At 39.1% G+C, this 25,989-nt stretch overlaps 1 protein-coding gene across 15 annotated transcripts in view; it reads left to right on the top strand.

The window, feature by feature from the left end:
• RGS22 (regulator of G protein signaling 22) overlaps positions 1-25,989 on the top strand; it is a 162,059-nt gene that overhangs the window by 120,377 nt on the left and 15,693 nt on the right. The window contains exon 28 of one of the 15 annotated variants that reach the window (XM_072774006.1): positions 7,749-8,505. The exons of the other annotated variants lie outside the window; for them this stretch is intronic. Within the exon in view, the coding sequence (XP_072630107.1) occupies positions 7,749-7,810 (62 nt within the window). The 3' untranslated portion in view covers positions 7,811-8,505. Of the gene's footprint in view, positions 1-7,748; positions 8,506-25,989 lie in introns of those variants that run through there. 15 annotated transcript variants of the gene reach the window in all.

The following is a 25,989-nucleotide window of genomic DNA, read 5'->3' as shown; positions in this document are numbered from 1 at the left end:
AATGAAATGACTTCTATCTAGGTTAGAAGAATCAAAATGTTTTGCTAAGCATAGAACTTAATAGGGTGTTATGCTTCTCAGGTAATCTTTCAATAAATACTCAATATTTGAGCATTTACTATATTTCCTTAGCAGATATATTCAGCAGGTGGTTAGGGGCAAATTCTCCTAGCAGTATATTGACTCCAAACATAAGGAGAAATGACTTTTAACCTCATCCCTTTCCCCAGCTCTAAAGGAACTATATTTTAAAGCAGTGGTTCTCAAATGCAGACTTCCGTGTGTGTAAGAGTTCCTTGTGACATTTGCCAGCAGTGCAGATTCCTGGGCTCACTCTCTGGGAGTCTGATTCAGTAGCTCTTGGGCAAAACCCATGAATCTCCCTCTAACTATATGGGTAGGATATGATATAGTTATATCATCCTAGGTGATTCTGATATGGAAATTCCACATCACTCTTTTGCAACTGTTAGGGTAAATGAGAAGAACTTGAAAAGGTAAAACCCCCTTATTAACTGGAGCTAAAGAGAGAGAGACCAGACATACACCCTCTTCTCCTCTTTCCCAGAGAGAAAGGAGAAAGTGTCAGAAATGACCTGGGAGAGGATCCCTGGGTGGCGCAGCGGTTTGGCCCCTGCCTTTGGCCCAGGGCGCGATCCCGGAGACCCAGGATCGAATCCCACATCGGGCTCCCGGTGCATGGAGCCTGCTTCTCCCTCTGCCTGTGTCTCTGCCTCTCTCTCTCTCTCTCTCTCTCTCTGTGACTATCATAAATAAATTTTAAAAAATTAAAAAAAATTAAAAAAAAAAAAGAAATGACCTGGGAGAATGAAACTTCACCAGCTATAGACCTCGGGACACAGAAGCTCTAAAGACTATGACCTGGATAACTGGATTGGAAGCCACGGACTTCCACTCTCTCAGAATCCCAGAAAGTATTTTCAAAGTAGAACTTGCTATTTCTGATTCTCTGAAGAGTGACACATTTTAAAGGGGGAAAGCATCAGGAGGCACACTTCAGAGATTGTTTTTCTTCTACAGAAGTGATTTGGACACTCGTTACAGCTTTGGGACCATGGTTTCTTGCTGCTCCACATCCCACAATGGGCTGTGGAGTGCATAACAAGCATATGCTTTGCATATGCTTTGTTTCTTTCTTTTCTTTCCTTTTCTACTTTCTTTCTTCTTCTTTTTTTAAAATTTTATTCATTCATGAGAGACACAGAGAGGCAGAGATATCGGCAGAGGGAGAAGCAGGCTCCCTTGGGGAGCCCAATGTGGAACTCTGTTCCAGGACCCCTGCCCCCCATCATGCTTTGAGCTGAAGGCAGACGCTCAACCACTGAGCCACCCAGGCATCCCTCCTCCTCCTCCTTCTCCTCCTCCTCCTCCTCCTCTTCTTCTCTTTCTACTCTTTTTCTGCCTTCTTTTGGTTTTAATTGAGCATTTTATAAGATTCAGTTTTCTCTCCTCTCTTAGCATGTCGGTTATATGTCTTTCTTAACGAAGTTGCTCCAGAGTTTGCAATATACATTTGCAACTAATAAAAGCCTGCTTTCAAATAATACTGTCCCGCTTCATGGGTGGTGCAGGTGCCTTATAACACAGCATGTCTACTTCCTCCCTCCTGTCCCTCATCACTTTGCTGTCAGTTCATTTCACTTGTCCATAAGCTATATTATCACCGAATACATTCTTGCTATTGTTATTTTAAACTGTTTTCTGAAAAAAAAAAAATAAATAAACTGTTTTCTGTTAGGTCAATTAAAAATAAGAAAAATAAAACATTCTCTTCTTTTATTCCTTCTCTAATGCTCTTCCCTTCTTTATGTAGATCCAGGTTTCTGACCTATTATTATTCTCATTCTCTCTGAAGAACTTCTTTTATCATTTCTTGTAAGGCAGGTCTACTGGAGATAAATTCCCTCCATTTTTGTATGCCTTACCAAGTCTTTATTTCCCCTTCACTTTTGAAGGATAACCTCACTGTATACAGAATTTTAGGTTAGTGGTTTTATTCTTTTATTCTTTTATTCTTTTTCATATATTTCACTCCATTCTCTTCTTGCTTGTATATTTCCAGAAAAGAAATAAAATGTAATTCTTATCTCATTTCCCAGGCTTCTTTCAAGATTCTCTTTGTGACTTTGTGCAATTCAAATATAGTATGTCTAGGTGTAGAGTGTATGGTACCTACCCTGCTTGTGTTCTCTGAGTTTTCTAGATCAGTGGTTTGGTGTCTGTCATTCATTTGGAAAATTCTCAGTCAATATGACCAGATATTGCTTCTGTTCCTTTATCTTTCTTCTCCTCGTATTTCCATTACATATGTGTCGCACCTTTTGAAACTGTCCCACAGTTCTTGGATATTCTGTTCTTTTCCACTGTTTTCTTTTTCTCTTTGCATTTCAGTTGTAGAATTTTCTACTGACCTTTCTTCAGGCTCACAAATTCTTTCCTTAGCTGTGTCTAATCTTTTGGGAAACCCATCAGAGGCATTCTTCCTTTCTGTTAAAATGTTTTCATTTTCTAGCATTTCATTTAGGTTTTTTCTTAGAACTTCCATCTCTCTGCTTATATGACCCATCTAGTCTGACATGTTATCCACTTTTTAATTTATATCTCTTAGCATATTAACCATTTTACATTTCTGGTCTGATAGTTCCTAAGTCTCTGCCATATCTGAGTCTGGATAGGACACTTGCTTTATCTTTTCAGACTGGCTTTTTTTTCCCTTTCCTTTTAGCATGCTTTGTAATGTTTTGTTGAAAGCAAGACGTGATAAAAGGAACTGAGATTACCTGGGCCTTTAGTGTGAGGTTTTATGTTTATTTGGCTACGAATTAGACTGTATTTACTGTTTACTGTGGTTGTGGTGCTACAGGCTGAAATTTCCTGTTTGTCCTTGTTTTTGTCTCCTCTGTTGTTTTGGGTTTTCCTGGAGATTCTTTTTAAATTATTTTTTAAATTTTTATTTATTTATGATAGTCATAGAGAGAGAGGCGCAGAGACACAGGCAGAGGGAGAAGCAGGCTCCATGCACCGGGAGCCCGATGTGGGACTCGATCCCGGGTCTCCAGGATCGCGCCCTGGGCCAAAGGCAGGCGCCAAACCGCTGCGCCACCCAGGGATCCCTCCTGGAGATTCTTTAATAGGATCTGAAGCTTACAGTTCTTTTAGCTGCAGTTATTACATCAGAACCCTGTTGATGTGGTAAAGTGTAGGAAGAGGGGAAGCCTTTTACATTCTGATGGTTATATGTCAGTATTTTAGAGAGACTGAGTGGTGTATTTCCCTTCCCCCAGGTCATTTAGACTTTAGTAAAACCCCAGTCCATTAGGCTCTGGTAAAATAGTTTCCCTTGAGGGCAGGCCTTGTTAGGAAGAAAAGAACTCTGGGTGTATTCCAAAATGTTTACCACTCCCCCTACCAGAGGCAGGAGGGGATTTTTCTCTGATTTTTTACAGTGAGAACCTGGTAGAGCTACTGGAAGTAAAACCTAAGAATGTGGACCCCACCCCCCAAGCAGGGCCCCCTTGCAGTTTTTAACTCTCAGGCTGGTCTGCCCTGAGCCCAGAGCAAGTCATCAATAACAACTTAAAGAATTTCTACTAAAATTAACTGCAGCTGCTGGCTCCTACTCCTGGGAAGCTGTGATTCTCTGTATCTGCCTGTCTTTCCAGTTTTAGGGGCAAAACTGCAGTTTTAGGCCCTGTTACCACAGTGCTTTGAAGAATCCAGGGAGAGTTGTTGATTTTCCATTTGTTTAGCCTTTATCTTGTTGAAGACAGTAGTGATGACCTTTAATATATTGAGTGGGATCCTCAAGTTTGACACCAGTATTTTATTTTATTTTATTTTATTTTATTTTATTTTATTTTATTTGTTAACACCAGTATTTTAAAGTATTCTGTAGTCAGTTTTATTTTTAAGATTAAATTAAGTTAAATTATTTGGTTTTATTGTATTTTATATCTACATCAAATTGATGGCAATTTTTATATTATAAATATTTACATGTTCACTTTGGCCTACTTTAGCATTCCCCAGCACGGACTAGTCTCAACTTCTTTGCTCTAGCGACAGTTTTCTTATATCAACATGCTCAGGAAGTATCTTCTTACTGTGGTTCTGCTGATTCTTCTTAACATCTCTTCATTCGGGATCCCTGAGTGGCGCAGCGGTTTAGCGCCTGCCTTTGGCCCAGGGCGCGATCCTGGAGACTCGGATCAAATCCCACGTCGGGCTCCCAGTGCATGGAGCCTGCTTCTCCCTCTGCCTGTGTCTCTGCCTCTCTCTCTCTCTCTCTGTGTGACTATCATAAATAAATAAAAATTAAAAACAACAACAAAAAAAACATCTCTTCATTCATCTCCTCCTTCTCCCAACCCCACTGGATGACTGCCTTGTTCCAGAGTCTTATCACCTTGAATCTGAGTCCTAATTATATCTCTCTCTTCTGCCTGGCCATTCTCCAGCTGTGCTCAGTGATTTCTATAAAATCATAACTTCTTATGATATTACCTTGCCTGAATCCTTTTCATTAAGATGATCATCAGGGCACCTGGGTGATTCAGTCAGTTAAGTGTCCCACTCTTGATTTTGGTTCAGATCATGATCTCAGGCTTTGTGCTTGGTGGGGAGTCTGCTTGAGATTCTCTCTCTCCCTTTCCCTATGTCTATCCCCCTGCTGTCTTTCTCTCTCTCAAATAAGTACATAAATAAAAATATTTTTTAAAAAGATGATTGGTAAGCCTGTTACTGATAAAAAGAAGTGTTTAGAAGTGTTTTTTTTTTTTTTTGAAAGAGAAAGAGACAATGTGTGCATGAGCAGGGGAGAGGGGCAGAAGGAGAGGGAGAGAGGGAATCTGAAGCAGATCATGATCTGAGCCAAAATCAAGAGTCGGATGCTTAAGCAACTGAGCCACCCAGGTATCCCAAGAAATTCTTTATGTAGCATGACATGCATATAGGTCCCTCCTGTCTTCTGATATAAATATTCAGATCAAGCATTTGTTTTTCTGGGAAGCTGTCTTTAATATTCTTCTCTTACCCTAACCCCCCCCTCAACAACTACAGGAATCATCACTCCCTCTTCTGTCTTACCATACTGTGGCTTATTTATTCCTCTATAATAACCCTTGTCATATGAATTATAATTTTTGTTCACATGTCTGTTTCTCTAATGAAGCTGTTATTTGAACTTTCAGTCCAGCACCTTATATAGAATATCTAGAAATCGATGTTCATTAAATATTTCTTGAAAAAAATGAAGGAAATGTTTTCACTGTAAAAAATCCAAGAAAGGGATGCCTGGGTGGCTCAGTGGTTGAGCGTCTGCCTTTGGCTCAGGGTGTGATCCCAGGGTCCTGGGATCAAGTCTATATCAGGTGTCCCACAGGGAGCCTGCTTCTCCCTCTGCCTGTGTCTCTGCCTCTCTTTCTGTGTCTCTCCTGGATAAATAAATAAAATCTTTAAAAAAAAATCACAAGAAGATAAAAATCACTGTATGTGTAAGAAAGGTCAGTATAACTCCATTCACAAAAATTTGCCACCATTAGTATTTTTAGTTAAAATACACAGTAATGTCACAATTTCATGTAAAGTATATAATCTTTGTTGTATCTACATCATTTTTCATATTTATGAAGATACACCATCATGTCTTTCAGAGAAAAAATTAGTGCTCATTAAATCACTTAAATTACTTCAGGCATGGGTTTCTCAACCTTGGCATTATTGATATTTTTAGCCAGCTAATTCTTTGTTGTAGAGGGCTGTCCTATGCAGTGTTGGGTGTTTCACAATATCTCTGGCCTCTACCCACTGTCTGGCCAGTAGCATCTCCCTAGTTGTGACAACCTAAGATATTTCCAGACATTGCCAAATCATACCTAGTTGAGAACCACTGCTTTAAGACTTTGGAACATTTTTGTGTTTAACACAAAAAAATTTTGTATTTTGAGATCTTGACTTACAATGGAACATTTAAACTCTAGTTCCCCAGCATATCCTTTTAAAAAAGTATCAGAGTACCTGGCCCCATAACGCTACCAATAGTGCCTTCTAACTGGTGACTTACTTGTTTTAGTGAATATCTATATTACATCCATTTGAATAATTTCTCTGCTTTCACATCATCATTGGTAGTATAATGCCTAAAGGATATGCTCAGCTAATATTTGTTGAATTAATAAAACTTACAATAAATTCCTTATTTACTTTTAATGTAACATATATGTTAGTTAGGTAATCTTAAAAGTGCCCTTAAATCTGATTTGGGTTTGTACAAATAAATAAACTCTAAATGTGCGTTACATCTGATGTGTTTCTTGATTTTATGAGTTGAGTTGGTTTCTCATAAACAAAAGACAACTTACTTTTGGAAGAGACTTAGGTTTTAAAACATACAAATTACCATGTATACTTTGTCAAGTTATACCCTTCAAAACATGGGAAAATTGACCTCATACTTTGTTTACATTATTATCTGGGGTGGATAAATATGTTTTGAAATAATAATAGTGAAATAAAAGTAACTTGGCCAATTGGGGCAGATTTTAGCTTGCATATTATTTTCTGAGAAACAAATTAGTATTAAAAGTATAATCTAAAAAAAATAATAAAAAAATAAAAGTATAATCTAATTCATGTTATATTTCTTAAAATGCGAGTCTTTATCATTTGTCATATAATTGAAAATTATAGTACATTAACCATGAATAATTATTTTTTTTAATTGGCACACTGTTTTAAAAATTACAGTGAAATTTCTGCTTCAAAGAATTTCTCAGTTGGTATATATCCAATGAGACAGTAGAATTTGATTCTAATCTTGGATCTGTAACTGCCTTTTCTCATGTAGGGCCGTTTGTTTTACCTCTTTGAGTCTTCATTTACTTATGTATATAGGGCAAAGTCTCCTTTTTTTTTTAGGTTTAGCTCTAATATTACGTGATTTTATGAGTTTATAAAACTGGAGCTTTTTATTTTTTTAAAGATTTTTTATTTATTCATGAGAGACAGAGAGAGAGGCAGAGGCATAGTATAGGTAGAGGGAGAAGCAGACTCCCTAAGGGGAGCCCGATGGGGGACTTGATCCCAGGACCTCAGGATCATGACCTGAGCCAAAAAGCAGTTACTCAGCCACTGAGCCACCCAGGTGCCCCCAATACAGCTTTTTAACGTGTAACTGTCTAAAGAATTTTGGTGTATTTCTCAATGAGCAATTGTCTCTATGTTTGTTTTGTTTTGTTTTGTTTTGTTTTGTTTTTTGTCTCTATGTTTGAAGTATGTTTGGATACAAAGATGAAAAAATTCTGCTCTGTACTGTTTCCTTTTCCAAAGTCAAATATTTAGGGTGTAGGTCTAGCCTGAAATAGTTACTATTTCAGAAACCTCTTCTTTTTTGCAATCATTATAAAATTAATACATGTACCTAGGAAAAAAGAAAAAATTCAATGGTACATGTTTATATTGAACCTCTTTACCCCCATTGTGACAGAGACTGTTTCCTAGCATCTGTCCAGCTCTTACTCCTTTTAGTAAAGGAATCCCCAAGTTTTAGCTGTGTCCATGAATACCTAACTGGAGTTAACTGTTCTTTCCCAGTCTACCCCGCAGGTAGATGTTACCATGTGGACAATGTCAGGTCAAGGGGATGTGAGCAGAAGTGTGAAATACCCATTCAAGTCTTTTCTTAAAATGAAAATATTTGCCAACCATTTTTCTTTTTCCTCTTCCTGTAGGCTGGATCACAGTTGTGGTGCTAGCTGATAATATCCCACCACAAAGATGGGACACCTCCTAAGGAATTATGTAGCCTGGGTCTCTGGATGACCTCAGGAAGGAGAGATGTCTCACTCTGAACTGTTACAAGAGAGAAAAATCCCTGTCTTGTTTGAGTCACTTAATTTTTTGTGCCTTTTTAAAATAGCAGCTTATTCTCGATGTTAAATAATATAAAAATTGCTACTAGTAGGGTACTGCCATAACAAAAACCTAAAATGTGAAGTCCATTAAGCTATCAGTCATTGGGCACAAGGAAAGATAACTGAAGGTAAGACAGCCAGTGACTTTTGTAATATCATAGTGAAATATTTGGTGAGGCTGTAACTTTTTTTTTAACATTTTATTTATTTGAAAGACAGCACTCGTGAGCAGGTGAGCACACAAGCAGCAGGGAGGGGCAGAAGCAGTCCCCCCTCCCACCCCAGCTGAACAGGGAGCCCAGTGCTGGGATCAGTCCCAGGACAACCCAGCGAAAGGCAGGCACTCAGCTGAGCCACCCAGTGCCCCACCCCAAGCTGTTACTTCTGGTAACTTGGAAGGCAGATCATGTGCCTGCTGTGCCATAGATTTCTAAAATAAGTGGTCCAGAAAGGGAAAAGGGGTGGGTAGGTAGGAAGAATTTCAGTGTGTTTATGCATTGTTGGTCCTTGTTGCTTTTAGCTAGGTACCATGAGAGATCTATCAGGCAAGAATTAACTTGTGTACAAATAGAAATGGAAGTTAAGGGCATTACATTCTCTGACTGTGGCTTGCAATAAAAATTAAATATAAAATCTGATAATTTGGACCCTCAGAGTTGTGAAAGTTAACTGCAACTATGCTCCACCAAGCAGTGCTTTGGTCAGTGCCCTTTCAAAAGTTTCTCTTTAAGATGATTCATCTGGATAGTAATGGCCCTGTAACAAAGGTCAAAGTAGAGGAATTGCTTTCCTAATCTAGCCTATAGTTTTATATAATCTTACAATAGCCACCATTAAAATAACAGGGAAATGTGCTATGTATAGAAGTGAAAAAATAAAATAAGAGACTTGGCAGGCTTAAGAACTTACACCAGAAGAGATTTTGACATGGAACCAACTGGTAGTAAATAGACTGAAAGCTTACTAAATTTTGATGGAATTGAATTCTCAACAAAACCACAAGCCTGGCCTGAAAATGCCTGTAAGTTTTCAATCTCTAAAACAACCACCAGGCCCCCAGACTTGCATCATCAGAAAGCAGGCTGTGAAGTTTGTACAACCTCCAAAGAGGCCCACTTTCCAAAGCCAACTTCAGATGTGGCCTAGAGGATAATAGATAAGGAAAATTTATTTCAGAAGGCAAAGCCAGGACCCCAGAGGACTAGAGGAAAGGATTTTTCTCCCATGGAGTAGAATCAAGATCCAATAAAGTATCTTAGTTCAGGCTGCTATAACAGAATACCTTAGACTGGGTGGCTTATAAACAACAGAAATTTATTTCTCACAGTTCTGGAGGCTGGAAGTCCAAGATCAGGAAGCCCCAGCAGTTTTTAGTGTCTGGTGAGAACCCTCTTCTTGGTTCATAGATGGCTATTTTCTTGTTGTGTACTCACATGGCAGAAAGGAGAAGACAGCACTTTGCATTATCTTTCATAAGAACACTACTCTCCCTCATTAGGGCTCTATTCTCGTGGCCAAAGCCCTATCTCCTATACAACCACATCAACAGACGAATTTGGGAGAGGACTTAAAACTTCAGTCCATTACACAAGGTGTTTTCACAGTTGCTGCCAAGATGAATTATGACTTCTGTGTGTTGTCCATTCTTCCCTTTTCAAGTATCATAACTCTAGTGTCTGTTCTCAGTTTTGGTTTATCTCTCAACATGACCCCATCAGCTTTCTACTTGTCGGAATTTCTGGTCCACTGACAAGTGGAAATTCCTTTTCCATCCTCAATACTGTTAAACTTTCATTCTCTTTGGGCTCTTTATTATTATATACGTGGGATTTTTAGAAAGGTGTTATAAAGCATATACTTGGTTTTGACATATCAATTTTGGTGCCTTTAGCAACTTTAAAAAAACTACTGAATTGCTAAATATGGTGGGACTTCTAGAATGGCAAAGTGAGAAGTTCAGCAAATCATTTCACCAAAAAGAAGCAGTAAAGCGAAACATTTTCAAAACAACCATTTGGGAATTCTAGAAATTGAAAAAAAGATATACAATAAGTAGTATTTCCTCAAGAAAAACTACTCAACTTTAGTAGGAACAACTGGGATGCCCTAACTTTCAGAGCCTGGTTTAGGGTTGTTTTCATTCTCTCCATCCTGTTCCATGATATAGTAGTTCTACCAAAGTGTGGTAGACCAAAGGACCAGCAGCCTTGCTGCTAGAGGGAGCTGATTTGATTTTTGGAATATGGGAAAACTCATGCTGAAGAGTTTTTTCAAAACAGTAGGAAAGTCCAGGAACAATAGCAAACATCCAGGAAGGCCAGGCAGTGCTGCCCACTGGTTGGTGCAAGCAACATACTAACAGACCAGCTAGAAACATATGGCCATCTGGGATGCAGGAGGCATAGTGGTCCTTGGAAATCTCATACATATCCCTAGTGGTTTGGCAGCTAGTAGGCTTGCTTAAGGCTACACACATGTTCAAAAGAAATCAGAGAGAACCCTGTCTACTCATAGCTTGTTTAATTAATATGAGGCCTGTTTAATCAGAAGGTAAAAGTTGGGGCTCTCTTACAGACTGTATAAACTTCGAATGCAGTCCCTAAACTATATATCAAAACACCAGCTAAGAACAAAAAACTCCAAGTATTTAAGTGCAATTCCTGTCCAGTCACTGGCTGACCATTAAGTTGTATTAATCCACAGGTGATTCCCAGGAAGCTGGCTTAAAAGCTAAAACAAGAATATATTTTTTTAAAACAACAGAGACATAAGCAGCTGCATACTATAGAGGAATCTCCTCTATAAAATTTGTCCAGGCAAGTCACTAAACAAATAACAAACAAACGTAACAACACCCCCTGAGATGGGTAGTGAATCCAGAATAGAGAGGTGCTATGATATATTATCTAAAATGTCAATTTTTCTTTTTATTTTTTTTTATTGGAGTTCAATTTGCCAACATATAGCATAACACCCAGTGCTCATCCCGTCAAGTGCCCACCTCAGTGCCCATCACCCAGTCACCCCAACCTTCCTCCCACCTCCCTTTCCACCACCCCTTGTTCGTTTCCCAGAGTTAGGTGTGTCTCATGTTCTGTCACCCTCACTGATATTTTCACTCATTTTCTCTCCTTTCCCCTTTATTCCCTTTCACTATTTTTTATATTCGCCAAATGAATGAGACCATATAGTGTTTGTCCTTCTCCAATTGACTTACTTCACTCAGCATAATACACTCCAGTTCCTAAAATGTCAAATTTTCAACAACAAAATAAAGACATGTAAAGAAATAGGGAAGTAGAGCCCATGCACAGGAAGAAAAGTGGTCCACAGAAACTGTGTGAGGGCCCACATGGTAGACCTTGCAGACAAAGACTTCAGATAATATAAACATGCTTAAATAAAAAGGAAACTTTAAATAAAGAATGCTTACAATAATTAAATAGAGACTATCCATTACAAAATTTTAAACAGGGATGCCTGGGTTGCTCAGCGGTTTAGCCCCTGCCTTCAGCTCAGGGCATGATCCTGGAGTCCTGGGATTGAGTCCCATCAGGTTTCCTGCATGGAGCCTGCTTCTCCCTCTGCCTCTCTCTCTCTCTCTCTCTGTCTCATGAATGAATAAATAAAATTTTTAAAAAATCTTTTTAAACAAATGGAAATTCTGGAGTTGAAAACTATAATAACTGAGATTTAAAAATTTACCAGCAAGTTTAACAGCAGCTCTGAGCTGGCAGAAGAAAGAATCAGTGAGCTAGGAGATAGATCAATAGATGTTAGCCAATCTAAAGAATAAAGGAAAAATGAAAATAAATGAGCCTTAGGGAATGGTGAAACACTATCAAGCTCACAAGATATGCATTAAAGAGCCACAGGAATAATGGAGAGCAAGGTACAGTAAAAAAATTAATAATTGGGGATCCCTGGGTGGCGCAGTGGTTTGGCACCTGCCTTTGGCCCAGGGCGCGATCCTGGAGACCCGGGATCGAATCCCACGTCGGGCTCCCGGTGCATGGAGCCTGCTTCTCCCTCTGCCTATGTCTCTGCCTCTCTCTCTCTCTCTCTCTGTGTGACTATCATAAATAAATTTTTTAAAAAATCTAAAAAAATATTAATAATTGCCAAAAACATCCCTAAACTAATAGAAAACACTAATCTACACATCGAAGGATTTCAAAAGCAAATTAGACATAAAGTTGGTTTAAAATCCAAAACTCATTTACTATAATACACTTTATTAAAAAAGGATAAAACCTCATGATCATTTCAATAGACAAGCACTTGACAAGACCCAACACCCACTTTAATAAAAACTCTTAACAAATTGGGAACAAAAAGGAAACCAATAGAGATCATCTACAAAAAACTTACAGGTAACATTTTATTTAATAGTGAAAGACTAAAAGTTTTTCCCCTAATATTGGAACCAAGGCAAGGACATCCATTCCTGTTACTTCTTTTTATCATTGTAGTTGAGAGTCTAGCCATTACAATCAGGCAAGAAAAAGAAAATGTATTTGGATTGGAAAAGAAAAAGTAAAACTGTATTTGCAGATGCCATGATTCTATGTGTAGAACATTCTAAGGAATCCATAAAAACTAGAAGCAATCCACAAGTTCATTATAGAATTCATGATCAATATACAAAATCAATTGTATTTTCTTGTACTAGCAACAAACAAACCAAAACAGGCAAACACATTTTATTTGTGGTAACAACATGATGAATTAAAGACTTACGAATAATATCAACAAAGGAAGTGTAAGACTCACACGTTGAAAACTGTACAACACTGCTGGGAGAAATTAAAGATCTAAGTAAATGGATATGTGGAGTTAAGATAGTGAAGTAGTAGGGGAACCCTATGCTTGCCTCATCTCTTAAACACAGCTAGGTAAATATCAAATTATTCTGAACACCCAAGAAATCTGAGGACTGAGAGAGCAAACTGCACAGGTAGAGGTAGACAAGAGGCCACGTTGTGGAAGGTAAGAGTTACAGAGACATGATTTGGGGGAGTAATGAGTTGTGAGTGTTGCAGAGGGGAGGGAGCCCTGATCACAGAGAGGGAGGAGAAGAGAGGGGGAGAGAGTGTGAGCGGGTGAGGAATTGTACAAGAAAAACACTTCTCCAACATCGTTGACTGGGAGAATGCGAGGGGCTGATTATCATGAGTTTTTACAAGCCATGGAGCTCAAAGACAAGTTTTAGACATTTGCACCATGGTAGGTATGGAGCCTAATGGTTGTAGCTGTGCTCCTGTGGAGAAGGAGGGGAGAGGCTCAGGAGCAGATAGCATAGTCTGAGGATCCCCTGGGTTGCACTGGGAGAAATAGTTCCTCTTCTTGGAGTGCATTTGGGAGAGGTGGCATTGGCTTTTAGGGGACAAAAGAGCCAGTATTGTGCTGCCCTGTTGATTAGAATAGGGGCAGAAATACCTGCTGAGGGCAGCTAACCTGGATGCCGGCTTTTTGCTGTGTTTTACTACAAACTCCAAGCCTCTGCAAGTTCATGCGACTGCCCTTCCAGGACAAGCTGGTACCAGCCACAGTGTGGTATGACCCTCCCCCCAAGGATCAGTGCAGACCTGTGCCACATCAGGTCCCTAAAATGTGGAGTTTTGAAACTCAGCTGGTGCACCTGATATAAAACACAGGATAAAACATCTTTTGCCACTGGGCAGACAGCTCGGACACAGAATGAGGGAGCTGAGAGATGCCTGGACATATGAGGGGAGAGTGTTTGCTCTTCTCAGAGGGCTTCCTGGACAGTGATGGATGGGAACTCCCCTCTCCAGGAACAAGAGAGCCAGCTGATGCCATTTTTCCCTTGCCCATCAGCACAGACAGACTTCAGTGAGCAGCATGCCACCCACTTAACCCCAAGCCTCGCCCCCTTCCACTCTGCAGGTACTTTTTTACTAGGGTAAGTGTGCCTGAGAGCCAGAGCAGCAGTGGGCCCCTTTCCCAGAAGACCAGCACAAACCTCCCTGCATGCGCTAAGTCTACTAACCATAGAGTGTTGCAGTTTCAACTCTACTGGAAATAGGATCTGGTCTCTTTTAACTAGCAGACCAAAGCACATAGAGTGAAACTCACCAAACAATGGAAAAAGTCCAAACACTACTCATTGCAGGCAAGGAGAAACTGCAGAGGACTGACCTGAGAGAAAGAACAGCCAAAACACAACAGAGTACACATTGCATATACCAGAAACATGTCCTGAAGCCTAGATCCTGGACAGTATATGACCTCTTCTTAATAAAATGAAATGTAAAGGCATTCCTAACACAGAGAAGAAGACAGAGACCTAGATAAAATGCCAAGACAGAGGAATTCATCTCAAAAGAACAAGAAAAGGTCACAGCCAGGGATCTAATCAAAACAGATATAATATGCCTGATCCAGAATTAAAAACAAACAGACAAACATAAGGATACTAGCTGGGCTTGAGAAAAGCATAGAAGACACCAGAAGGTCCCTTACCACAGAGATAAAAGACATAAAAACTAGTTAGGCCAAAATAAAAAATGCTATAACTGAGGTACAAGACTGGATGTAATGACCACAATGATGGAAGAAGCAGAGGAACAAATAAGTGTTATAGAAGATAAAATTATGGAAAATAATGAAGCTGAAAAGAGGGAAAGAAATATATTGGATCACAAAGGTAGGCCTAGGGAACTCAGTGACTCCATAAAGCATAACATTGGTATCATTGGAATCTCAGAAAGAGGAGGGGGGAAAAGGGACAGAAGGTTTATTGGAGCAAATTATAGCTGAAAACTTCCCTAATCTGTGTAAAGAAACAGACATCCAAATCCAGGATGCACAAAGAACTCCCATCATGATCAAAAAAAGCAGTTCAAAACCAAGACATAGCATAGTAAAGTTTGCAAAATACAGAGATAAGGGAAAAATCCTAAAAGTAGCAAGAGAAAAGAAATCCCAAACTTAAAAGGAAAGACAAATAAGGTTAGCAGCAGATCTCTCCACAGAAATCTGGCAGGCCAGAAGAAAGTGGCATGAGAGGGAGGGGCAAGACGGCGGAAGAGTAGGGTCCCCAAGTCACCTGTCCCCACCAAATTACCTAGATAACCTTCAAATCATCCTGAACATCAACGAATTCGGCCTGAGATTTAAAGAGAGAACAGCTGGAACACTACAGTGAGAAGAGTTCGTGCTTCTATCAAGGTAGGAAGACGGGGAAAAAGAAATAAAGAAACAAAAGGCCTCCAAGGGGGAGGGGCCCCACGAGGAGCCGAGCTGAGGCCGGGGCGAGTGTCCCCAGGACAGGAGAGCCCCGTCCTGGAGGAGCAGGAGCTGCACCAACCTTCCTGGACAGAAAAGGGCTCGCAGGGAATTAGAGCAAGACCCCAGGAGGGCGAGGATGCCCTCGGGCTCCCTGGGACACTGGCAGAGCAACTGCGCCACAGGGAGAGTGCGCCGTACCCCGCAGCCGAGCTCCCTAAAAGACTGCAGCGTGCACGGCTGGACCCTGGACCTGGAGCAGCTCGGAGGGGCTCGGGGGCGGCTCCACGGAGGGGGCTGCGGGGCAGGAGCACGAACCCAACAGCGCAGGCCCTGGAGTACAGGGCGCCGGGACACAGCCCAGGATCTGGCCTCCGCCCGGGACAGGCAGAGGCCGGGAGGGCCCAGGACAGCAAGGACGCTCCTGCCCCGAGCTGAGCAGATCAGCGGCCCCGCCCCGGAGCCTCCAGGCCCTGCAGACGGAGAGCTCCGTGGTGACTGCGGGAGCTGACTCCAGGGCTCCAGAGCTGCCTCCGCCACTGGGGCTGTTCCTCCTGGGGCCTCACGGGGTAAACAACCCCCACTGAGCCCTGCACCAGGCAGGGGGCAGAGTAGCTCCCCCAAGTGCTAAACCTGAAAATCAGCACAACAGGCCCCTCCCCCAGAAGACCAGCTAGATGGACAAGTTCCAGGGGAAGTCAAGGGACTTAAAGGACACAGAAGCAGAAGATACTCCCCGTGTGGTTTTTTTTTTCTTTTTGATTTCTGTTTGCTTCTCCCACCCCTTTTCTCCCCTTTCTTTCTCTTTCTCTTTTTTTTCTTCCTTTTTTCTTTTTTCTTTTTTGGCCACTCTGCACTGAGCAAAATGACTAGAAGGAAAACCTCACCTCAAAAGAAAGAATCAGAAACAGTCCTTTCTCCCACAGAGTTACAAAATCTGGATTACAATTCAATGTCAGAAAGCCAATTCAGAAGCACTATTATACAGCTACTGGTGGCTCTAGAAAAAACCACAAAGGACTCAAGAGACTTCATGACTGCAGAATTTAGAGCTAATCAGGCAGAAATTAAAAATCAATTGAATGAGATGCAAACCAAACTAGAAGTCCTAACTACGAGGATTAACGAGGTGGAAGAACAAGTGAGTGACATAGAAGACAAGTTGATGGCAAAGAGGGAAACTGAGGAAAAAAGAGACAAACAATTAAAAGACCATGAAGATAGGTTAAGGGAAATAAACGACAGCCTGAGGAAGAAAAACCTACGTTTAATTGGGGTTCCCGAGGGCGCTGAAAGGGCCAGAGGGCCAGAATATGTAGAACAAATCAAAGCTGAAAACTTTCCTAATCTGGGAAGGGAACCAGGCATCCAGATCCAGGAAATAGAGAGATCCCTGCCTAAAATCAATAAAAACCATTCAACACCTCAACATTTTATAGTTAAGCTTGCAAATTCCAAAGATAAAGAGAAGATCCTTAAAACAGCAAGAGACAAGAAATCCCTGACTTTTATGGGAAGGAGTATTAGGGTAACAGCAGACCTCTCCACAGAGACCTGGCAGGCCAGAAAGGGCTGGCAGGATATATTCAGGGTCCTAAATGAGAAGAACATGCAACCAAGAATACTTTATCCAGCAAGGCTCTCATTCAAAATGGAAGGAGAGATAAAGAGCTTCCAGGACAGGCAGGAACTGAAAGAATATGTGACCTCCAAACCAGCTCTGCAAGAAATTTTAAGGGGAACTCTTAAAATTCCCCTTTAAGAAGAAGTTCAGCGGAACAATCCACAAAAACAAGGACTGAATAGATATCATGATGACACTAAACTCATATCTGTCGATAGTAACTCTGAACGTGAACGGGCTTAATGACCCCATCAAAAGGCGCAGGGTTTCAGACTGGATAAAAAAGCAGGACCCATCTATTTGCTGTCTACAAGAGACTCATTTTAGACTGAAGGACACCTACAGCCTGAAAATAAAAGGTTGGAGAAACATTTACCATTCAAATGGTCCTCAAAAGAAAGCAGGGGTAGCCATTCTCATATCAGATAAACTAAAATTTACCCCAAAGACTGTAGTGAGAGATGAAGAGGGACACTATATCATACTTAAAGGATCTATCCAACAAGAGGACTTAACAATCCTCAATAAATATGTCCCGAATGTGGGAGCTGCCAAATATATAAATCAATTCATAACCAAAGTGAAGAAATACTTAGATAATAATACACTTATACTTGGTGACTTCAATCTAGCTCTCTCTACCCTCGATAGGTCTTCTAAGCACAACATCTCCAAAGAAACGAGAGCTTTAAATGATACACTGGACCAGATGGATTTCACAGATATCTACAGAACTTTACATCCAAACTCAACTGAATACACATTCTTCTCAAGTGCACATGGAACTTTCTCCAGAATAGACCACATACTGGGTCACAAATTATGTCTGAACCAATACTAAAAGATTGGGATCGTCCCCTGCATATTCTCAGACCATAATGCCTTGAAATTAGAACTAAATCACAACAAGAAGTTTGGAAGGACCTCAAACACGTGGAGGTTAAGGACCATCCTGCTAAAAGATGAAAGGGTCAACCAGGAAATTAAGGAAGAAATAAAAAGATTCATGGAAACTAATGAGAATGAAGATACAACCGTTCAAAATCTTTGGGATGCAGCAAAAGCAGTCCTAAGGGGGAAATATATCACAATACAAGCATCCATTCAAAAACTGGAAAGAACTCAAATACAAAAGCTAACCTTACACATAAAGGAGCTAGAGAAAAAAAAACAGCAAATAGATCCAACACCCAGCAGAAGAAGAGAGTTAATAAAGATTCGAGCAGAACTCAACAAAATCGGGATCAGAAGAACTGTGGAACAGATCAACAAAACCAGGAGTTGGTTCTTTGAAAGAATTAATAAGATAGATAAACCATTAGCCAGCCTTATTAAAAAGAAGAGAGAGGAGACTCAAATTAATAAAATCATGAATGAGAAAGGAGAGATCACTACCAACACCAAGGAAATACAAACGATTTTAAAAACATATTATGAACAGCTATACGCCAATAAATTAGGCAATCTAGAAGAAATGGACGCATTCCTGGAAAGCCACAAACTACCAAAACTGGAACAGGAAGAAATAGAAAACCTGAACAGGCCAATAACCAGGGAGGAAATTGAAGCAGTCATCAAAAACCTCCCAAGACACAAGAGTCCAGGGCCAGATGGCTTCCCAGGGGAATTCTATCAAATGTTTAAAGAAGAAACCATACTTATTCTACTAAAGCTGTTCGGAAAGATAGAAAGAGATGGAGTACTTCCAAAATTGTTCTATGAGGCCAGCATCACCTTAATTCCAAAACCAGACAAAGACCCCACCAAAAAGGAGAATTACAGACCAATATCCCTGATGAACATGGATGCAAAAATTCTCAACAAGATACTAGTCAATAGGATCCAACAATACATTAAGAAAATTATTCACCATGACCAAGTAGGATTTATCCCCGGGACACAAGGCTGGTTCAACACCCGTAAAACAATCAATGTGATTCATCATATCAGCAAGAGAAAAATCAAGAACCATATGATCCTCTCATTAGATGCAGAGAAAGCATTTGACAAAATACAGCATCCATTCCTGATCAAAACTCTTCAGAGTGTAGGGATAGAGGGAACATTCCTCGACATCTTAAAAGCCATCTATGAAAAGCCCACAGCAAATATCATTCTTAATGGGGAAGCACTGGGAGCCTTTCCCCTAAGATCAGAAACAAGACAGGGATGTCCACTCTCACCACTGCTATTCAACATAGTACTGGAAGTCCTAGCCTCAGCAATCAGACAACAAAAAGACATTAAAGGCATTAAAATTGGCAAAGAAGAAGTCAAACTCTCCCTCTTTGTCGATGACATGATACTCTACATAGAAAACCCAAAAGCCTCCACCCCAAGATTGCTAGAACTCATACAGCAATTTGGTAGCGTGGCAGGATACAAAATCAATGCCCAGAAGTCCATGGCATTTCTATACACTAACAATGAGACTGAAGAAAGAGAAATTAAGGAGTCAATCCCATTTACAATTGCACCCAAAAGCATAAGATACCTAGGAATAAGCCTAACCAAAGAGGTAAAGGATCTATACCCTAAAAACTATAGAACACTTCTGAAAGAAATTGAGGAAGACACAAAGAGATGGAAAAATATTCCATGCTCATGGATTGGCAGAATTAATATTGTGAAAATGTCAATGTGACCCAGGGCAATGTACACGTTTAATGCAATCCTTATCAAAATACCATGGACTTTCTTCAGAGAGTTAGAACAAATTATTTTAAGATTTGTGTGGAATCAGAAAAGACCCCGAATAGCCAGGGGAATTTTAAAAAAGAAAACCATATCTGGGGGCATCACAATGCCAGATTTCAGGTTGTACTACAAAGCTGTGGTTATCAAGACAGTGTGGTACTGGCACAAAAACAGACACATAGATCAATGGAACAGAATAGAGAACCCAGAAGTGGACCCTGAACTTTATGGTCAACTAATATTTGATAAAGGGGGAAAGACTATCCACTGGAAGAAAGACAGTCTCTTCAATAAATGGTGCTGGGAAAATTGGACATCCACATGCAGAAGAATGAAACTAGACCACTCTCTTTCACCATACACAAAGATAAACTCAAAATGGATGAAAGATCTAAATGTGAGACAAGAGTCCATCAAAATCCTAGAGGAGAACACAGGCAACCCCCTTTTTGAACTCGGCCACAGTAACTTCTTGCAAGATACATCCACGAAGGCAAAAGAAACAAAAGCAAAAATGAATTATTGGGACTTCATCAAGATAAGAAGCTTTTGCACAGCAAAGGATACAGTCAACAAAACTAAAAGACCACCTACAGAATGGGAGAAGATATTTGCAAATGACGTATCAGATAAAGGGCTAGTTTCCAAGATCTATAAAGAACTTATTAAACTCAACAGCAAAGAAACAAACAACCCACAATCATGAAATGGGCAAAAGACATGAACAGAAATCTCACAGAGGAAGACATAGACATGGCCAACACGCACATGAGAAAATGCTCTGCATCACTTGCCATCAGGGAAATACAAATCAAAACCACAATGAGATACCACCTCACACCAGTGAGAATGGGGAAAGTTAACAAGGCAGGAAACCACAAATGTTGGAGAGGATGCGGAGAAAAGGGAACCCTCTTACACTGTTGGTGGGAACGTGAACTGGTGCAGCCACTCTGGAAAACTGTGTGGAGGTTCCTCAAACAGTTAAAAATAGACCTGCCCTACAACCCAGCAATTGCACTGTTGGGGATTTACCCCAAAGATACAGATGCAATGAAACGCCGGGACACTTGCACCCCGATGTTTAGAGCAGCAATGTCCACAATAGCCACACTGTGGAAGGAGCCTCGGTGTCCATCGAAAGATGAATGGATAAAGAAGATGTGGTTTATGTATACAATGGAATATTCCTCAGCCATTAGAAACGACAAATACCCACCATTTGCTTCAAAGTGGATGGAACTGGAGGGTATTATGCTGAGTGAAGTAAGTCAGTCGGAGAAGGACAAACATTATATGTTCTCATTCATTTGGGGAATATAAATAATAGTGAAAGGGAATATAAGGGAAGGGAGAAGAAATGTGTGGGAATATCAGAAAGGGAGACAGAACATAAAGACTCCTAACTCTGGGAAACGAACTAGGGGTGGTGGAAGGGGAGGAGGGCGGGGGGTGGGGGTGAATGGGTGACGGGCACTGAAGGGGGCACTTGACGGGATGAGCACTGGGTGTTATTCTGTATGTTGGTAAATTGAACACCAATAAAAAATAAATTTATTATAAAAAAAATAAAGAAAGTGGCATGATATATTCAATGTGCTGAATGGGAAAAATATGCAGCCAAGAATACTTTATCCAGCAAGGCTATCATTCAGAATAGAAGGAAAGATAAAGAGTTTCCCAGGAAAACAAAAACTAAAGGAGTTCATGACCACTAAACTAGCCCTGCAAGAAATATTAAAGGGGACTTTTTGAGTGAGAAAGAAAAATCAAAAGCAATTTAGAAAGGAACAGAGAAAATCTCCAGAAATAATGACTTAACAAGTAATACAATAGGACTAAATTCATATCTATCAATAATTGCTCTGAATGTAAATGCACTAAATGCTCCAATCAAAAGACAGAAAATACAAAATGGATTAAAAAAAAAAAAAAACAGACCAAAAAAAAAAAAACCAGACCTATCTATATGCTGCCTGTAAGAGACTCATTTTAGACCTAAAGCACCTGCAGGCTAAAAGTAAAGGAATGGAGAACCATCTATCATGCTAATGGACGTTAAAAAAAAATATATATATATATATCAGAGTAGCCATACTTATATCAGAAAAACTAGATTTTAAACCAAAGACAGTAACAAGAGATGAACAATGTCACTATATAATAAAAGAGTCTATCCAACAAGAATATCTAAAAATTGTAAATATTTATGCCCTCAACTTGGGAGTAGCCAAATATATAAATCAATTAATGAAAAACATAAACTCATCAACAATAATACAACAATAGTAGGGCCCTTTAACGACTCATTCACAGCAATGGACAGATCATCTAAGCAAAAACCAACAGGAAAACAATGAGTTTGAATGACACACTGGACCAAATGGACTTAACATATTTAGGACATTTCATTCTAAAGCAGCAGAATACACATTCCTTTCAAGTGCACGTGAAACACTCTACAGAATAGATCACACACTAGATCACAAATCATGCCTCAACCAATATAAAAAGATTGAGATCATACCATGCATATTTTCAGACCACAATGCTATGAAACTTGAAGGTAACCACAAGAAAAAATTTGGAAAGATCATAAATATATGGAGGTTAAAAAGCATCCTACTAAAGAATGAGTGGGTTCACCTGGAAATTAAGAAGAAATAAAAATATTCATGGAGACAAATGAAAATGAAAACACAATAGTCCAAAACCTTTGGGTTTCAGCAGAGGCAATACTAAGAGGGAAGTGTATTGTAATATGGGCCAACTTCAAAAAGCAAGAAAAATCTCCAGCAACCTAACCCTACACCTAAAGGCGCTAAAAGAAAGCCTAAAGAAACAAAAACCAGTAGAACAGATCAATAAAACTAGGAACTGGTTCTTTGAAAGAATAAAATTGATAACCCCCCAGCCAGACTTGTCAAAAAGAAAAGAGAAAGATCCAAATAAATAATCATGAATGAGAAAGGAGAGATCTCAACCAATACCACAGAAATACAAACAATAATAAGAGAATATTATGAAAACTATATGCCAACAAGTTGGGCAATCTAGAAAAAAATGGACAAATTCCTAGAAACATATAGACTACCAAAACTGAAACAGGAAGAAATAGAAAATTTGAACAGACCCATAACCAGCAAAGAAACTGAATCAATAATAAAAAATCTCCCAATAAACAAAAGTCTGGAGCCAGATGGCTTCCCAAGAGAACTCTACCAAACATTTAAAGAAGAGTTTATACCTATTCTTCTCATACTGCTTGTTCCAAAAAGTAGAAAAGGAAGGAAAACATCCAACTCATTATGTGAGGCCAACATTACCTTGATTCCAAAACCAAAGAGCCCACTAAAAAGGAGAATTACAGACCAATATCCCTGATGAACATGGATACAAAAATTTTCAACAAGATACTACCAAATCAAATCCAACAGTATATTAAAAGAATTATTCCCACAACCAAGTGGGATTTATTTCTTGACTGCAAAACTGGTTCAATATTCACAAATCAATCAACATGATATACCACATTAATAAAAGAAAGGATAAGAACCATATGATCTACTCAATAGATGCAGAAAAAGCAATTGACAAAGTACAGCATCCATTCTTGATAAAAACCCTCAACAAAATAGGGTTAGAGGGGACACACCTCAACATCATAAAGGCCATATATGAAAGACCCACAGCAAATATTATTCTCAATGGGGAAAAACTTAGAGCTTTTCCTTTAAGGTCAGGAACAAGACAGGGATGTCCATTCTCACCACTGTCATTTAATATAGTACTGGAAGTCCTGGCCTCAGCAATCAGAAAACAAAAAGAAATAAAAGGCACCTATATCAACAAGGAAATGTCAAATGTTCAGTATTTGCAGATGTTATGGTACCCTTTGTAGGAAACTCAAAAGACTCCACCAAAATATTTCTAGAACTGTTATACAAATTCAACAAAGTCACAGGATACAAAATCAATGTACAGAAATCTGTTGCATTTCTATACACCAATAATGAAGTGGTAGAAAGAGAAATTAAGCAATTGATCTCATTTACAGTTGCACCAAAAACTATAAGATACCTAGGAATAAACCTAAACAAAGAGTTAAACAATCTGTATTCTGAAAACTATAGAACACTTATGAAAGAAACTGAAGATGACCCAAAGAAATGGAAAAACATTCTATGGTCATGGATTGGAAAAACAAATACGGTTGAAACATCTAAATACCCAAAGCAATCTACACATTTAATGCAATCCTTATCAAAATACCACCAGCATTTTTCACAGAGTTAGAACAAACAATCCTAAAATTTGTATGGAACCATGAAATAGCAAGAGTAATCTTGAAAAAGAAAAGGAAAGTTGAAGCATCACAATTCTGGACTTCAAGCTGTATTACAAAGCTGTAGTCATCAAGACAGTATACGGTACTGGCACAAAAACAGACATATAGATCAATGGAGCAGAATAGAAAACTTAGAAATGAGCCCACAACTCAATAGTCAAGAAATCTTTGACAAAGCAGGAAAGAATATCCAATTTAAAAAAGACAATCTCTTCAACAAATGGTGTTGGGAAAAACTGGACAACCACATGCAGAAGAATGAAACTGGACATTTTCTTACACCATAGACACAAATTCAAAGTAGATGAAAGACCTAAATATGAGCCAGGAAACTATCAAAATCCTAGAGAAATAAACACATAGCAACCTTTTGGATGTCAGCCATAGCAACTTCTTACTAGACACATCTCTGGAGGCAAGAGAAACAAGGAAAAATGAACCATTGAGATTCCATCAGGATAAAAAGCTTGTGCATGGTAAAGGAATCAACAGAACTGAAAGGCAGCCTATGGAATGGGAGAAGATATTTGCAAGTGACATATCTGAAAAATAGTATGTAAAATACATAAAGAACTTACCAAACTGAGTACCCTAAAAACAAATAATCTAGTTAAGAAATGGCAGAAGACATGAATAGACATTTTTCCAAAGAAGATATACAAATGGCCAACAGACGCATGAAAAATGCTCACCATCACTCATCATCAGGGAAATACAAACCAAAACTATGATGAGATACCACCTCATTATCTACCAGAATGGTTAAAATTAACAACACAGGAAACAACAGATATGGGTGAGGATGTGGAGAAATGGGAAACTTCTTACCCTGTTGGTGGAAATGCAAACTGGTGCAGCTACTCTGGAAAGCAGTATGGAGGTTCCTCAAAAAGTTAAAAATAGAACAATGGTTAAAATTAACAACACAGGAAACAACCGATATTGGTGAGGATGTGGAGAACTTCTTACCCTGTTGGTGGAAATGCAAACTGGTGCAACTACTTTGGAAAGCAGCATGGAGGTTCCTCAAAAAGTTAAAAATAGAACTACTCTATGATCCAGCAATTGCCCTACTAGGTATTTATCCAAAGGAAACAAAAATACTGATTAGAAGGGGCACCTGCACTCTGATGTTTATAGCAGCATATCAACAGCAGCCAAATTATGGAAAGAGCTCAAATATCCATCAACTGATGAATGGGTAAAGAAGATGTGGTATGTGTGTATATATATATATATATATATATATATATATATATATATATATATATATATTACTCAGCCATCAAAAAGAATAAAATCTTGCCATTTGCAATGACATGAATGAAGTAGAATGTATTATGCTAAGCAAAATAAGCCAGTCAGAGAAAGACAAATATGATATTATTTCACTCAGTGGAATTTAAGAAACAAAATGGATAAGCGTAAGGGAAGGAAGGAAAAAAAAAAAAAAAGAGGGAGGCAACCCATAAAGCACTATTAACTATAGAGAACAGACTGAAGATTGCTCAGAGGGGAGGTCGGTGAGGGATGGACCAAATGGATGATGGGTATTAAGGAGGGCACTTATTGTGATGAGCACTGGGTGTTATATATAAGTGATAAATCGCCAAATTCTATGCCTGAAACCAATCTTACACTATATGTTAATTAACCAGAAGTTAAATAAAAAATTGAAACAAACGGAATAAATAAATGAAGGTGCATTACACATTCATAGTATTGAAGATTCAATATTGTCAAGAGACTAATTCTCCTAGAATATACAAAGTTCAACATAATCCCTATCAAAATTCTTCAGGTGTTTTTATAGAAATTAACAAGCCGATCATAAAATTTATATGGAAATTCAAAATATCCATGCCAAAATAAATTTGATAAGAGCAAAGTTAGAGAACTCACAATTTCCAGCAAAATGTGCTGTACAGCTACAGTAATGAAGTTAGCATGGTATTGGCATCAATATAGACATAGAGATCAATGTGACAGAATTGAAAGTCCAGAAATAGATCCTTATATTTATCATCAGTTAATTTTCAATGAAGTTTCCAAGTGAGAAACTATCTCATATGCAAAATCTTTTTCAAAGTTGATGATAGATCTAAATGTAAGCAATAAAACTGAAACTTTTGGGATCC

The sequence above is a fragment of the Canis lupus genome, chromosome 14 (genome assembly GCF_048164855.1).
Source record: "Canis lupus baileyi chromosome 14, mCanLup2.hap1, whole genome shotgun sequence".
NCBI lineage: Eukaryota > Metazoa > Chordata > Mammalia > Carnivora > Canidae > Canis > Canis lupus.
The sequence above is the reverse complement of the archived record's forward strand: the minus strand, read 5'-3'. Positions and strand labels throughout refer to the sequence as shown.